The 13,493-nt window shown below is 29.9% G+C and overlaps 1 protein-coding gene across 1 annotated transcript; it reads right to left on the reverse strand.

Moving 5' to 3' along the window:
* Positions 1–10,682: 10,682 nt before the first annotated feature.
* LOC114168138 (putative F-box/FBD/LRR-repeat protein At4g03220) lies at positions 10,683–12,874 on the reverse strand. Its single transcript, XM_028052871.1, has 3 exons — positions 11,752–12,874; positions 11,149–11,322; positions 10,683–11,029 (listed from the first exon to the last, which is right to left on the reverse strand). Exons 1-3 carry the CDS (start codon positions 12,805–12,807, stop codon positions 10,727–10,729), a joined length of 1,533 nt encoding a protein of 510 aa, XP_027908672.1. The 5' UTR covers positions 12,808–12,874; the 3' UTR covers positions 10,683–10,726.
* Between the last annotated feature and the right edge of the window lie 619 nt (positions 12,875–13,493).

Below are 13,493 nucleotides of genomic sequence, written 5' to 3' on the forward strand. Positions count from 1 at the left end.
AAAGCAAGTCTCACATTAATGAGGAACAAAATAAGATTATAGTAAATTGTGCTTTATTCTAGAAAATTTTAATTGTTCATAACAATATAACAACTCTATTAGTCCGTCTATATATGCCACCACTCTTCTTACGAGTTATGTACAAGAAATTCTGACTTAAATTATGCCTGGACTATTTTTTTTCATAAATTATTTTAGAAAAATCTAAGTTAATTATTTTATAAATTAAAGGCAACATTTTCATAAACTAAAATTAGTTCAAGTATGAGTTGATTTATAAAAATGTCATGTAATATTTTAATTTTATTTTTAATTTGGTTATAAATTAATTTTAATTACCTTCTTATAAAAAGTTAACTCATTCTTTTCTAGAAATTTAATAAGCTTGTCCTATAAGACAATTAAAAAGAAAAATAAATTTTACGAATAGATTTAAGTTATGCAAATCACAATCATCCAATAAATAAATTAATCCATACGAATTTGGTCCGCCACAAAATAACTGATATCATATGTAACTATCTTTGTCAATTACATAAGACAATTGATAACACTTAGAAAATGTTTCAACAGTAACAAATTTTAATGACTAAAAATTATTACCCACTATAATAACTAATTTAGATGTTAATTCATAAGTAAAAAATTATTGATTACTAAACTAGTTACTATTATGAATAAAAAATTATAATTGGTCACTAGATTTGTCTTTAAAATTAGTTACCATAATTTTGGCTACCAAAGGAAATTGATCACTAAACATTAGCTACCTAGGTTTTGACTACCAAAATGACTTAATTTCTAAATTGGTTTCTAATTAATTGATGACGAATTTAGTGACCAATTTAAATATTTTATTTATAATAGTGACTAATTTAGTAACCAATAATTTTTTATTTTTTAAATTGGTATCTAAATTGGTCATTACAGTGACTAACAACTTTTGTTTACTAAAATTGGTTACTAATGAAACATTTTCTGGTAGTGTTATACCAATTGATTGGAAAAATAATACATGTGTTAGGAATTCAAGTGTGAGTCTAAACCACATTGATAGAAATGAGAAAGTAGAACACTATATAAGGATAAAACACAACGTAAAGTGAATATTTTTTTTTTCATTGTAATGGAATTTGGTGAATTCAATTACTATTTCCAAATTTATTAATATAATATAAAGAAATAATCTTTACTTAATTAATTTTTATAAGTAATTCATTTATTTTATTCAATTTAGTCCTTTTATTAATAAAATGTCTACCAACTCTATCAATTTTTAGAATGTAACACTATAACATTTAACATTTGTAAAGTAAATTAATTTTTTCAACCTTTAAAAGTATAATTATTAAGATTGTTTTCACTTTGGTAGATGTGTATCAATCTAGTTTTCGCTATAAAAAAAATGTTAATTTCATCTCAACTTTTGAAAAAAGTGCCTCAATTAGACAAGAATTACTAATACTCAATCAAGACACTTTTTCGAAAATTGAGATAAAATTGAGACTTTTTAAAAATGGAAACCAAATTAATACACCTCTACTAAAGGTGAAGACCATCCGAATAATTAAATCATAATTTCATATATTGATATGAATAAACCGAAATCTTCATTATCTACTTGTAAACGATTTTATTATATGCTGAATAAGAAATAGTCACACCATTGTGTTTTCAAAAATTGAAGGATTTGATTGAATATTTTTATTAATAAAGAAATTAACTTGAACAAAATAAAAAATAGTGAAAGTTATTGAAAAGAGACATTAAAATTATAGTAAAAGAAATCTTTCAATTTCTGTGTTGGGAGTTGTCCATACACGAAGATATGCTTAAAACAGTTTAAAACTATTACTGATCCCTTGGCATGACGGTTTGGTTCTGCTACAACTGAAGGAAACTCATGCCAAAATTTTCACTCTATTCTGGTGTTTTCATATTTTCTGTGGTTGTCTTTAAACTAAGCAACCAAATAAACTATAAATAAGTGCAGTAAGAAAATGATGAGATGCAGAGAAAAGAAGGAAAATGATGTTTGAATATTGAGTTCCAAATATCAGGGAATTGACTCATGCCACAGTAACAGTGTAGATGTGGATGGATGAAGTAGGACAACAATTTGGTTTTGCCATGTAGGGTCAATTCTTTATTCCACTGTCTGCACCTTTTTTCCCAATATCTGCCATCATGCATGCACCACATTTTGTTTCCATCCAAAACACTATTTTCTGAATGCACCTCCTCATTATCTTAAGTCTTATCTACATCGTTTAAAAAGTAGTATGCATTAGTTAAAAAGACATCTTGTATATTTCACAATTGCAAAAAATTAAATAAAAAGTATGAATGTTGTCAATTAAAAAAAATTATAGAAAATAATCTAAATGAAAATAAGATAGGTTTGTTTAGGGTTTGTTCGCAATGGAGATGTATGAAGAACTGGGGGATGAGGCTAGCTTTTTGTATAATCATGGTGCTACATGAGAGTTAACCATTCTTTTTAGATTAATAAAATCTTTTTGGCTTGTCCATATTATTAGGAGTGTATTTTTGTTTTCTCCTTTCATTATAATAATAATAATAAATAATTACAATTATTACTAATAGTGATTAATTAGCGCAAATGAAAAATTTATTTTCCCTCATTTAATCAACGAACCTATCCTTTCACTTAAAAAAGGGAATGATTTGGTTTGACATCCAATTCCTGTCCTCTTGTATGGTTGCCAGCTATGTTCTTTTGGCTTGATGGTACATTTTAATTGGAAAAGCAAATGATTTCAAGAAATTTTCTTATATTGAAACACTCAAAATCTTAATAATATAAAGGAAAACAACTTCTCAAATCAATTCAATTTGCAATCTAATTCACAATAACAAAATTATAAATTTTATATGTGAATCTTTAAGCCATGATAACATTTAATTTTTTATTTTATAATAAAAGCACAAGTTAGGAAATATTTATATATGTTTAATGTAACAAAATGAGGAGCTTTTTTTAGTAAGCAAACTCATCCTAGTTTAATCATGTAAAAGATATAACAAGTTTATACGGTTGAATATATATATATATATATATATATATATATATATATATATATATATATATATATATTTTCTCTTAGCATGTTTTTGAATTTTTTTTACTTAATGGATGAATGAGTTGATGGTTCATAAATCCATATATCATATGTTCTCTGTCGTTCACATAGTCTTAATATACACTTGAAAACATAATTAATTGATGCAAAATCAATTATTTAATTAATATAACTATAAATAAATGATGTTTAAATGGACTTATATCATTCATAATCGAACAACCAATATGTTTTACTTTTAATTGCCTCTTGTGATCTCTAATCATTATAAAACTAATTAAATAACAATCAATTATAAGAAAATAATTAAATAACAATTAAGGACAAAAATAATTAGCTATTATATTAATTAATTTAAATATCAGTTTATAAATTAAAAATTATTGGTATATAAAATAATCTTTATTATAAATAAAAAATTATTAGTGATTTTTGAATTAGAATATTAATTGGTCTTTAAAATTAACTACTAAGTTTCAAACACAAATAAATTTAAATTAATTCACAAATAAATTATAATTTTTTTATTAATAAAAAAAGACTATTTTAGATACTAATAATTTTTAGTTTATAAATTGATATCTAAATTAATTATTATAGTGACTTTTTTTTTCTCTAAAATTGATTGCATTATATGCATGTGCATATATAACGGGATGTCACTATTTAGTAGTGTCTCATGGCTATGGGTGAAAACGTGAGCAACGGTCAACGGCCAGCCCACAAAACAGGGGCGGATCGGTTGACATTTTCAACTTGCTAGTCTGTTTTCGCCTGATCCACCCAGCTTGCCAAACTTGCGGGCCAGCCTGCCCTGATCCGCTTACTCTTTGTTTTTTTATTATTTATGGCTTAGTTAGTCGAATGATACTTACTTTTGTGGATGTGTCAGTTTGGTCCCGTTTTTACAAATGTATCAATTGCATCCCAATTTTTGAAAAAAATGTCTCAATTAGGTCCCTTTCATAACAAAATTATTAACATCGTTAATGGTGTGTCACGTATCAATCTTTGTTTTTTTTCATTATTTATTTTCTTTAATTTTTTAATTTTTTAATTTTTTTTGCCATGTGTGAGGTCCCTAGTGTGATATGTGACATTGACATTACAACGTGACAAGGTACTGCCACATGTCACTGTCATTACCAATTGTCATTGTCTTGATTTCAATTTAGTCCTAACATATGCCTATTTATTTTAATTAAAAAGATTAAATTTTTTATATTATACTTTTGTAAAGATGTAAATATCCAACACTATTATAATTAAAATCATTAACCCTTATAAACTAAGTTCAATTTATTAGTTATACGAGAGTAATTTAACATGTAATTGTAATAATTATTTTAATTTATCCAATTAAAAATATTAATTGATCAATTAAAAGTTTAAAAAATATTTGTGTGATTTAAATATTTATTTATAAGTATATATACAAAAAAATTATAAACACAAATTAAAAAAAAAGTGGCAAGTCAGCCTACCCGCTAGCCTATCCTGTGGCGTGGCGGGTTGCATTTTCCAGTTTATTTTACCGTGCGGCTAGCCTGGCCTGTTTTTGGCGAGCTAAGGGCAAGGCTAGCCAAAATAGGGCAGGTTGGTCCATTTTGCCACCCCTACTCATGACATGTATGAGAGGTTTATGTCTATTAGACATGTGAAAGTGAGCCAACCTGGCTCGCACAGGTTGGCTCACCATGAGTCGGGTTGAAAATGAGTGAAACCAACCCGTCTCACTTTATGGTGAACCAGAAACTTTACAACCTGGCTCAACCCACCACGAGTTGGTGGGTTAAGTGGGTTGGCTCACCAACCCACAGAAAAAAAATATTATGTATTTATTTTTAAGTATTCAAATATTTAAATATTTTTTTAAGAAACCCATGACATGACAATCATAGTAAAACTCAGAAACAATGTCTTCATCATGCTCACCACCAATATATGATGAATTGTTTTCAAGAAAGTGTCCACATAGTCCAAAAAAATATGGCTAATATTACACATTTTCTGTCATGTTATTCAACAAAATATAAATAAAAAAAACTATACATTTTTATCATGCTAAGTTAGAAAAAAATGTTTATAAGACAGTTGCTTGAGTAATTTATATAAAGAGTATAGTTAAAGATTAAAGTATCAGCGTATATAACTATTATTGAGCAACATTCTAGCATTTAAAAATATGAAATTGTAAACCTATATAATTGGGGATAGTAAATAATTATTAAAAAAATAAAAAATTGTAAAAAAATGTTGGTGGGTTAAGTGGGTCAACCCACCCTCAACCTGGCTCGAACTTGTTTAACTCATAGGTTAAGTGGGTCGGGTTGAGTTCAACCCACTTTTGAAAAAACTAATTTTTTCTCAATCCAACCCGGCTCGAACTCGTGGTGAGCCGGATTGGCTCACGGGTTGAAACCCATTTTGACATCTGTAATGCCTATGGCCATAATGCCTTTCACATTATAGGATTGCCAGTAAGTAAAAAATTATTTTTGAGAAGGAATTTGTCTCTAACATTTTACGTATTTGTATGTTATATGTAATAACATAAATAGAAAAATGTTGATTTGTTTGAAAGTAATCTAAGAAGATGTATAAGGTCAGGAAATCAAACACAGCACAAAAAATATATTTTATCAATCACTTTTTTCAGTAGCTAAAAGGTTTTAACAGGTTGTGAACATGTTTAGCAACCAAAATAGTGACCATACATATAACAACTCATTTTTCTATGGCTAATCGGTCAAAATTTTATTAATTTTTAAAAAGTGTTTTATCATTAATTCGATCACAAATATAAATTATATAGTAATGCAAATATTTTGTTGCTAATGGGTAAGATTTTTAACGAATTTGAAGTCATTTTCGGTGGCTAAATTGATGGTAAAAAGTAGAAACATTTAACAATAAATATTTTTTAGTTTCTGAAGAACAAATTTGAATATTTTAACAATAGAAATATCAAAATTTAATCAGGTTAAATGATAGTCAACCCCAATATATAAAATAGTAAAGAGAAGTATAAAAATGAAGTATACATATTACATGATCCAATTAATATATAATGCATTCACTTTGTATCTCATGATTTTTCATCAATTGCTCCATCTTTTATTCAAGTGTTCTCTCCTTGTCATCCTTTGCCATAAGTAAACATTTAACTTTTGGATAGTTTTACACATTTCTTCTATTTGATGAACCATTGGATCTTGACTGATATTAAAGTAAGCACATGTGAAAGTAGTTGATGATTGTTTCTAACCAATCATTTCCTAGCAAGTGTATTGATACTTAGCAGTATCAACAAGCGTCGTATCCACATGGTTTTAACAAGTATATTGGTAGTTTGATTTTTGGGTTTTATGTTTGTGATAGTGAATGGAAGTAAAAATAGATAGTAGTTATTAGATGGATTGAGTGGAGTAGGGACTATGACTTGATTTCATCCCATCTTCTTCTATTACACCACTACCATCTTGTTTACTTATTTTGAAAATCATTCAATGTCCTAGGAGTACTCTTTTTATGTAGATATAGGTTCACCCCTGATACACTAGAACCTAAGGACTCTAAACCTAGTGTGATTCCTCAACTCCTGGTAGAATGGGTCATTGTTTTAATGTGCAAGTATAGGAAAGTATATTTCATTTTGTGAAGAAGAGCCTTCTAGCATGCAATGTTGGGTTTATTCTTGATGTGATTTTTATGAAGAAAACATATGACAACCATTAAATTATAACTTAAAGTTTAAACATACCTCAAGGTCATGTGTCTTATCATTGAGTCATTCTCTAGTACTTAATTTCTTTGTTATCTCTAGAAGCTCCCAAATAGTTAGTGGTCATTCAAGTTCCTAGCCCACATATATTTAAACACAAAATAAAATTGAATACCTAAATCTAGTATATTGTATATTTAAATTAAATATATAGAAAATATAAAGATATATTAAGATTACCATTTTCTCAAAGTGAGTTGCAGTAGATATGGAACCATGATAGTAGTTAGGCTAAGACTCCTTTCTTAGTAACTCGATTTACTTTGACAATGACACCACTACTTGTAGGTCCAAGGTTGCTCAAACATTTAGTGGAATTCAAATGCCCTTATTTTGACTAGTCCTAATTTTGTTCATTGTATTTTCATAATATGTGAGCCTTTTGGATAAAAAGTGAATCTTATAACTTGCACTTATTCTTGATCCCATCTATACTCTTTATGCATGAAAAATTAGCCAGGATGCAAAAATAGTAGAAATATTAAATAACATTTTAAATGTAATTATAATGGAAATTACCTTAAATTGTTGTTAGTGAAAAACCAACACGGCAAGTGCACCGATCGCACATAGCAAGTAATAAGTATTTTATCATTCTCTCCTAAGGGACTTGTGCAACGCATGACAACTCTCGCAATTCACGACTCAATTAGACACAAAGTTCACACAAACACAATGAAAACTCTTTTTGTATTTTATGATACAGTTGGTGTGCAACAAGAAATTAACATAGTGTATTTACAATTTGTCAAGATTAGACTTCAACCATTTCATTCTCATGCATTCTAAATTATCCCAATTCCATATTCATGTTAAAATCAATTCACAAGAATACTCAAATCCTATTCCTAGAGCCTTTGATCCTATGATCACTCATAAAGTTTCAATTCCTTGAATCCTCGACAAGTGAAATTATGCATTAGTTTCAAGAATCTAAGATTACTAATGAACCAAGTTCTATTTCTAGATACAAGCATCCATTTGGTATTTAATTTCAAATCTAGATTCTAAAGATGTTTCCCAACACCTCAAGAACCACAAACAAGCCATGGGTGATTAAACCACAACAAGCATTAAGTATGGAAATCAAATACTAACATGAATTGGAAAAGCATATAAACTAACAACACAATTTTACACAAAAATTCAATGTTTTACATCTAATCTCAACAACTAGAATTGGCTCTCTATGGTGGAGAACCTAGGATTTTACAAAATTGAAGAATAGGGAAGAAATTGGAACCATAAAGTAGAAACAATCCCTCTCCCAAGGTTCTTGAATACTGCTTCATGATTTAATTGCGCCTCCCATTCGCATCTCCGCCTCCAATTTTGTAGCCCATCATCCTCTCCAACCCAAAAGGGGTAAAACCTCCATAGATGAAGAAGGAAACCCAAGAAGGAGAAGGGAGAGTTTCCCAACACCCCTAATAGACTCCAAAAGTCTCTCCCAAGCACCCAAGGTGTTTCTCTTCGTGCAAAATGAGGAATCCCCTAATACTCTCGTAGAAACATGATTAAATAACCATATTCGCATATTGGGGTCGATATTCTCGCCCAGCGACTTCATTCTCGTCCAGCGAGGCCTAAAATTGACGTTTTCAGACATGTAACTCGCTGGGCGAGCCATATTTTGCGCCCAACAACTCAAATATTGTAGTTCTGGTGTCATTTTCGCCCAGCGAGCCACCAGATCGCCCAACGAGTGACCCTGACGCCCAATGGTCGCTTTTTGGCCTTCCAAAGGTGGTCCAAGGCAGTATATACATATATGTGAGTCCTTTCTCCATGTTTGCAGTGCTGGAATTGATCTCGGTGCCCCTTGACATGATTATTTGTGTAAAAGTCAATCTTTCCTGTCCAATCATGCTTGCTTGAGTTTCAACTTGTTTTCCTCCACCAGAATTGCTTCCTATTGTTTTATTTCACACACTCATAATAGAGATTAGAAGTAAAAAAGTATAAAACAACTAAAATACGAAATAATGCAAAAACAACATAAACTAGAGGATTAAATAAGATAAAAGTTATGTAGGAGTTGATTTTATTCACGAAACTTAACATCAATAAAAGGTAGAAAACAACATTATCAATTGTCCAAACCTTTTATCTCAAAGCTCAATTCAAACCTTCTTCTAAGTGGGATTGAGTTCATCAAATTGTTACTTGGTGATGTGTAGGATTGCACTAGAAGGATCATTTGTTGGTGTAAGTTTGTATTCAAACACGTTGTTAAAATGATAGATTCAAGCAATAACACATTGAATAATAAAAATTAAATTAAATTTAACTCATTATCGTTTTTCAGCATAAAACCAGGGCCTTTAATCAATAACATTCATACTTAGGTGTAAATGCCCCCTATAACGGTGAATGTTGATTCATAGTGGACTTTGTAGAAAATGTAGTAAGAAGTTAGGTACCTTTATAGATAGGGCGTGCAGACTCTACGATTGTTGAACAAAAGAATTAGGAGAGTTGGTCTTTGATAAAAGCTCTTTCGTCAACACGGACAGTTCGACCATTAGGCTGTCTAAGACTACCACCTTTATATATCTTCTAGTGTAATCTACAAGTAAAACTTATTGCATTTATAGAGTAATCGAATTAGAACAATCAATTTTCAATAAACAAATAAGCTAATTATGATAAAAATGTTTAAACCCTATCGTGTTTTTCTACACTCAAATGTGACAATTATTTTGTCTCTCGCTTACTATGATTATTACAAATCACAATCATATTAATGTAAAACATAATTATCATAAATCAATTTTAATGCATGAATTATCGAAGAGTCATTGTGTCATCTAAATTAGTATCAATGTCACCCTCGTGTACTTCTCTTATTCTTCATCTTTGTTTCTTTGATTTAGTATTTGTATACTTATTTATTGGCAAGACAATCATGAACAAATTCTAGAACAACATGTGACACTACTTTAAATTCTAGAAGCTCATATTATTAGTATGGAGTCTTATACTCAACTTAACTTATTATTATTATTATTATTATTATTATTATTATTATTATGAGATTTTGTCTTAATTTCTTTCAACCAACCTTGGTGTCCCTCTGGATATTTAGTTGTAATAAACACGCTTTGCTTATTGTGCAAATATGAATGAATCATATGCTTTATTATATTTGTGATTGTTTTACTTGAATGATTTTATTCTTATTATCTACTTTGATTCTTATATTAGGAGTATTATCAAACCAAAGAGAACTAAATTCATCATTAGCAAGCTAGTATACTCCAATTAAATAATATTAGACAATATTCCATAGAAATCTTACTATAATCATTACTTTCTCCTACATAAACACCATTTTTAGAGGAATTTATTCTTCCACTCAAAAAAAAATATGTAAAATTTGTATCCATTGATTACATAAACAGAACATGATTCAACTTTTTTCTTAGTTCTTTCACTAACTAAAGATATTGAAAATAATAGAATGAAAGAAATGAAAAAAAAAAAAAAACTCTAGTCACAGTGAAGCGGAAAATCTAAATTTCTTAAAGTTGAAAACTTCACAATAATTATCTTACTATTCTGTGATTTTGTCCTTTTGAAGAGAAATTAGCTTAATGTGAAATACGTAGTACATTTTATCACAAAAAAGAAAGAGCTTTTATATATATATATATATAAAGCAAGTTAACCTCTTTGTTTAAATAAATATTAAATGACACAAATTTCATTTGAATATACAAGATGAATAAACAACAGATCCCCAATAAATATTTATTATTGAAAAATAAAGTTTTTCTTTTGTTTTGGTTTTGAACAAGTAAAGGTAAAGTTTTTTCTTGAGAATATGGTACGTGACCTACTGAAAGGCCACTTTTGCATTAGAAGAAGCCCAAGAAAATCCCCTCATTTGTGACCTTATCTTTTGTCGCCTAAGAGTGTCTCTTGCATTGCAATTTCCTGTGTGTAATACCATTTCTTCCAAGGCTTTTCCATGCTTAAGAAGAAACTTTGCAAGTGCAACTTCATTCTCATAATCAAGAAATCCATGAATTTTTACCACTTTCAAGTGTTGTAGAAAAGACTCCAGAGTTCTGATCTGAGACTCCCAATACTGTTCCCCCTCTGTGATAGTCACGTCCCACAAGTCTCTATTCCATTCCTGAATTCGATCAAAACGATAATCAAACTCTCATCAAGTGTAATTTTTTTTTTAATTGTAGTAGTGCATTGTGCAGATGAACAAGCTTGAAATAACAGTAATAATGTTATATTGCTTACTTTTCTTTCAATCCTATATTCATGAATGATCTTGAGAATCAAAGTGTTGAGAGTGGGAGAGCTCTTGAATAGACATGTCAATCCCGGAACATTACTTTTGTTGAAACCAGTTTGCAGTTCTAAATGTTTAAGATCATAAAATGGCTGAAAAAGGAGGTGATTATTTGACAGAATCTGCAAGCAGCAAAAGAAAGAAAACGAAGGTTACGAATCTATGTTTTTCACATTCAACAAGTTAAATGCAGGAAAGAGATTCAGGAATGTGATGTATATGCAGACAAATTTTGGGATGAGCTTAGGATTATGATCATCAATCGACTATAATCATGAACAATGGACTATATATGCATCATTGATCAATTACAAATTTAGACGAAATTAGAATTAGAAACTTAAGGTAAATTGACCTCATGATTGAGTATGTTTTAACAGTTCTAATATAATTGATTGATTCACGGTTTTCTTACCATTCAAATTCGCCTAACTCAAATCACTGTGTTATTATGAGTAAGTATTACTCTTGCAGAAGAAAGCAGAATTCTAAAAGTTTCATATATCTGAGTGTGAAGCATGCACTACTCCTAAAGAGAAAATGAAATTTACCTCAATAGTTTGCCTTTCAAGACACAAGGAATGCACACGAGACAGTCCAGATAATAATTCAACAGCACTTTGAAGCTTACTCTGACTATTATCTCTCGTCAATATAAAGAAACCAACTGTGACCTCATGCAACACATTCCAAGGCTCAAACATAGCCATATCAGTGACTGCATTATGCTGCCAACACAAATGTTGAAGCATTGGTGCATTGATCTTCACCCAACTCTTCTCACTATAGGCAACAAAACATTTCACCAATCTCATTCTCTCAAGTTTTGCACACGAGATATCCAAACCCTCAAGCGCATAACACTTCTCTAAGTTCAAATCTACAAGGGCCCTACATCCAACACGAAGATATTTCAACCCGAAACATGCATCAAGGGTGAGAGTTTGAAGAAGAGGAAAGGATGATTCAGAGAACAAATCAGTGAGAGAAGGTTGGTTGTTCAGAATAACGAAGGAAAGAGACAAGGTTTTAAGAGATTGAAAGCCATGCCTCATAACTGATGATGGAGGCAAACGAAAACCTGATCTTAGTTTCAAAACCCTTAGCGATTCACTCCCAATAATACATCTAGGAAAGTTGAAGTAATCATCTGTACACACTGTTGACGCTTCGATATCAAGCTCTCTAACGTTATGCCTAATAGCCCTACGAATCAAACCATTTAACCGTGAAAAACTCAAACGTGCACGAAAACAAAGAACCCTAATGTCCGAGTGTTTGTCACGAATGGAGAGAACTTGTGTGATGAAATCCATCCGCGACGAATCCAAAGGTTGCCTTGGCTTTTCAAACTCCAAAAATTTAACATTTTTGGAAGAGATTTGAAATGGGTCAAGGGTTCTGAAATCAAGGTCAGGGAAAGTGCACCATAAATGTCTCCATCTTTTAGAAAGAATGCTCATTTGTGCAACACATTTTATGGGAAGAAGGAAAAGAATTTGATGAAGAACTGCATCAGGGAGATCACTGATCCGATCCGTGGCTGCTTTGGCATCGTTCGCTACAATCTGAGCCATTTTCTTGCGTTTTGCAGATCTTGTTTCCATTGGATCATCTCCCTGTGGTTGCTTCTTTAGCTATGCAATAATATCTGTATTTTTGTGGGTTTGTATGTTCCATCTTTCTGGTTCCTCAGATTTGAAATTTTCAAAAGTCAACACAGTGAAATAGGAGAGTTTGTTTCGGATCTCAAAAATTATAACAGTCTATAGATTCGGAAGCTCCTTTTGCAATTTATTATATGTACTTATGTTCGTTATAATTTATATAAATATATCATACTTATAAATTAAAAGTATAAAAGAGAATAAGTTAAAAGAAAGAAAAGGTTAAGAAAGTATATAAACAGATAATAGTTTGGTATGAATTTATTTAATTATTTGAATAATATATGTTAAATTTGTTAAAGTTTAACCCAAGTGGGAGAAGGGAAAATCACAGTTTTAAGTTATGTTTTAATTTATATCTTCAAAGTAAGTATAATTTATTTAATAACAATATTAATTAGAATAAAGTAATTATTGTTTTAGTTCTTCAAGTTCGCCTTAAATTCTAAAAAGTTCAGTTTATTTGTTTAAAATTTTAAAATAATTAATTTTGATTCTTTTTATAACAAACTAACAGAAAATTACTGTGTAGATTTGAAATTTTACTTCTCCGAAGCTTATAAGGCAATCCAATAAGCAAAATTTCAAAAATGTCACCACTGTCAGTATTTTTGGCCTTGGGTGTT

Source organism: Vigna unguiculata, chromosome 11 (assembly GCF_004118075.2).
Source record: "Vigna unguiculata cultivar IT97K-499-35 chromosome 11, ASM411807v1, whole genome shotgun sequence".
Lineage (NCBI taxonomy): Eukaryota > Viridiplantae > Streptophyta > Magnoliopsida > Fabales > Fabaceae > Vigna > Vigna unguiculata.

Bases quoted from the DNA above. Each gene is read 5' to 3' on its own strand.
- LOC114168138 (XM_028052871.1), bottom strand. From the start codon at position 12,807: ATGGAAACAAGATCTGCAAAACGCAAGAAAATGGCTCAGATTGTAGCG. The intron at 11,323-11,751 runs GTAAATTTCATT...TGCTGCTTGCAG, and splicing joins TTGAAAGGCAAACTATTGAG to ATTCTGTCAAATAATCACCT. The intron at 11,030-11,148 runs GTAAGCAATATA...GATCGAATTCAG, and splicing joins AATATAGGATTGAAAGAAAA to GAATGGAATAGAGACTTGTG.